Genomic DNA, 3,322 nt, shown 5'->3' with positions numbered 1-3,322 from the left:
TCACTGCAACCTTTGCCTCCTGTGTCAAGCAGTTCTCCCTGCCTCAGCCTCCCGAGTAGCTGGGATTATAGGTGTGTGCCACCACGCTTGGCTAATTACAAAAATTTCTAATACAGGAAGGGTTTTGCTGTATTGGCCAGGCTGGTCTCGAACTCCTTACCTCAAGAGATTGGCCCACCTTGGCCTCCTAAAATGCTGGGATTACAGGCTTGAGCCACTGTGCCCGGCCCGATCCTGACATCTTTTAAAGCTGCCTTCATGTACCAAAAGCCAGTCTATGTTTGAAAATCAGGCTTGTTGAAGAGCCTAAGAGGAGAGGGATATACTTCAGCTAGGTAAATAACTATGCATATGTTAAAAATATGGGCCGAAATCTATCCCAAATATTAACTCTTCTGCTTTGCGTTTTATATCCATTAATGGTTATTCTTTCACTATTAAGATTTTTAAAGATTCTTTTGATAATTGTGGACAAATTACTATTAAAACTCAGCTGCATTTGTAACACTTTAAAGAACTAACTGATGACATTATTTTTCTCGGAGGCATTTTGGATAGTTACATAATTGTTTATCTCTTTGCCAGAAATCTTTTTTTTTTTTTTCCCAGAGCAGAAACCTGAAAAGAAGCATTCCTTTGCATTAAGTGCTATTTCACTGTGTGACCATCAAGTTTTGAATGTGAGAACAAGATCATCTTGTATTTTTGGGATAATTCTTGCTTAATAGTGATAATGCTAAGTGTTTAAATTATGGAACAGTTTGTTTCTTTGAAAATTACTATTTGCCTGCTCACCAGATGGGAGCTGATGAGAATGTGGATGTAAAAATTAAATTGTATAGTCAGCCCGCGCGCCGGCCGGCTCCGTTATGGCGACCCGCAGCCCTGGCGTCGTGATTAGTGATGATGAACCAGGTTATGACCTTGATTTATTCTGCATACCTAATCATTATGCTGAGGATTTGGAAAGGGTGTTTATTCCTCATGGACTAATTATGGACAGGACTGAACGTCTTGCTCGAGATGTGATGAAGGAGATGGGAGGCCATCACATTGTAGCCCTCTGTGTGCTCAAGGGGGGGGCTATAAATTCTTTGCTGACCTGCTGGATTACATCAAAGCACTGAATAGAAATAGTGATAGATCCATTCCTATGACTGTAGATTTTATCAGACTGAAGAGCTATTGTAATGACCAGTCAACAGGGGACATAAAAGTAATCGGAGGAGATGATCTCTCAACTTTAACCGGAAAGAATGTCTTGATTGTGGAAGATATAATTGACACTGGCAAAACGATGCAGACTTTGCTTTCCTTGGTCAGGCAGTATAATCCAAAGATGGTCAAGGTCGCAAGCTTGCTGGTGAAAAGGACTCCACGAAGTGTTGGATATAAGCCAGACTTTGTTGGATTTGAAATTCCAGACAAGTTTGTTGTAGGATATGCCCTTGACTATAATGAATACTTCAGGGATTTGAATCATGTTTGTGTCATTAGTGAAACTGGAAAAGCAAAATACAAAGCCTAAGATGAGAGTTCAAGTTGAGTTTGGAAACATCTGGAGTCCTATTGACATCGCCAGTAAAATTATCAACGTTCTAGTTCTGTGGCCATCTGCTTAGTAGAGCTTTTTGCATGTATCTTCTAAGAATTTTATCTGTTTTGTACTTTAGAAATGTCAGTTGCTGCATTCCTAAACTGTTTATTTGCACTATGAGCCTATAGACTATCAGTTCCCTTTGGGTGGATTGTTGTTTAACTTGTAAATGAAAAAATTCTCTTAACCCACACCACTATTGAGTGAAACATTGAACTCGTATCTGTAAGAAATAAAGAGAGGATATATTAGTTTTTTAATTGGTATTTTAATTTTTATATATGCAGGAAAGAACAGAAGTGATTGAATATTGTTAATTATACCACCATGTGTTTAGAAAAGTAAGAAGCAGTCAATTTTCACATCAAAGACAGCATCTAAGAAGTTTTGTTGTGTCCTGGAATTATTTTAGTAGTGTTTTAGTAGTGTAACCTGTATTTTCCAACTTGTTCAGATTATTACCAGTGAATCTTTGTCAGCAGTTCCTTTTAAATGCAAATCAATAAATTCCCAAAAATTTTTTTTTAAAAAATTGTATTTAGCTTGTATAAAAGAAGTTTAAAAAAGCTTTTTTGTTTTGTGCTACTACTGAAGTTGCTTAGCTGTGGAAATGAGGTGATTGCAGGCACCTAGAATTTGATCTCCTTCACTTCCACGATGGGAAGAAATTCTCCAAGAAGCACAGGAATCTGACTTTCTGATATTGAGACTCCTAGGCGTCAAGCCCCATGGAAGGGGGGGTGGTGATTACATGAGCGTTGGCGTTGATGTGGGCATCCTCCAAGCTGGACGCAGGGAGCAGGGAAGGGCAGAAAGAACAGGCCCCTCAGGAGCCATGAGAAAATAAAGTGTTGGCAGCAGTGGTAAGGGTTGGTGTCAGGGGCCAGGAAGAGGTGGCGAAGGGGAAGCATGTGCCTCAAGGCAGCCCTGGAACCCGCAGTCCCTGCAGTGAGGTCTGATCTGCAGGGGACATGGACGGCCAAGCGGCAAGGCCCACAGACAGCCTGGACTCTGCTGCCTCAGAACTCTGGTGGACGTTGCAAACGGCCCCACAGAGTTGCAGTGCACATTCCTCGGACAGAAAGAAGACGCTTGGAACTGTTCCCAGCACGAAGCCAGTGCCCTGTGAACAGTGGCTGCTGCTGTCGTGACTGAGTGCCGTCCAACTGGGGACATTTGCTCTGCTCAGTTCACTGCCTTCAACAAGCTTGACGCATTGAACGAGGGCTCAGTCGATAATGTACTCTGTAAATACTCTCTCCCGGCTAGAGTGAGCAAAGCCCAGGGAGCGGGTGGTTCTTCAGTATTACTCAGGTGTTTGTGGCAGGGCCAGCTGTGCGGCTGCCAGAGCGAATGTGACCAGGAAGCCTCTGTCCCCCCGAGGTGGCCAGCGATCCTGTTACATGTGCCATAGGCAGAAGGTGGGCACTGCTGGGGAACTTGCTCATGTTCCTGTTTTCTGATTGGAAATTCAAGGTTTCTGAGCATCCTACTTCGAATTTGTACATTGCTGAGACTTGTACACATTGCAACGCTTGTTTTTTTCTGCTTTTCAGATCTATAGAACCTGGCGTTTGGCCGTGGCTTCCAGGACAGGCTGGATGCAGAGTGAAGTCCTCTCCTCACTGTCAATGTTTGCAGATGTCTTCGTGTATAAACTTCGTATTTCTTGAGACTTTCAATTAGGTTTTTACTTAACTGGACTTTTAAAATTGCCATGCACAT

At 42.5% G+C, this 3,322-nt stretch overlaps 1 protein-coding gene across 1 annotated transcript; it reads left to right on the top strand.

Annotated features, from left to right (window-relative positions):
* The first annotated feature begins 830 nt into the window (after positions 1–830).
* LOC139361118 (hypoxanthine-guanine phosphoribosyltransferase-like) lies at positions 831–1,857 on the top strand. The gene is given in 2 exon segments (XM_071089612.1): positions 831–1,076; positions 1,079–1,857. Coding segments are annotated over 2 exon segments (657 nt in total). The 5' UTR covers positions 831–869; the 3' UTR covers positions 1,529–1,857.
* Positions 1,858–3,322: the final 1,465 nt, after the last annotated feature.

This window comes from Macaca nemestrina (assembly GCF_043159975.1).
Source record: "Macaca nemestrina isolate mMacNem1 chromosome 10 unlocalized genomic scaffold, mMacNem.hap1 SUPER_10_unloc_1, whole genome shotgun sequence".
NCBI classification, from domain to species: domain Eukaryota; kingdom Metazoa; phylum Chordata; class Mammalia; order Primates; family Cercopithecidae; genus Macaca; species Macaca nemestrina.
Note: the sequence above shows the minus strand (reverse complement) of the source record. Positions and strands in the feature narration are given on the sequence as shown.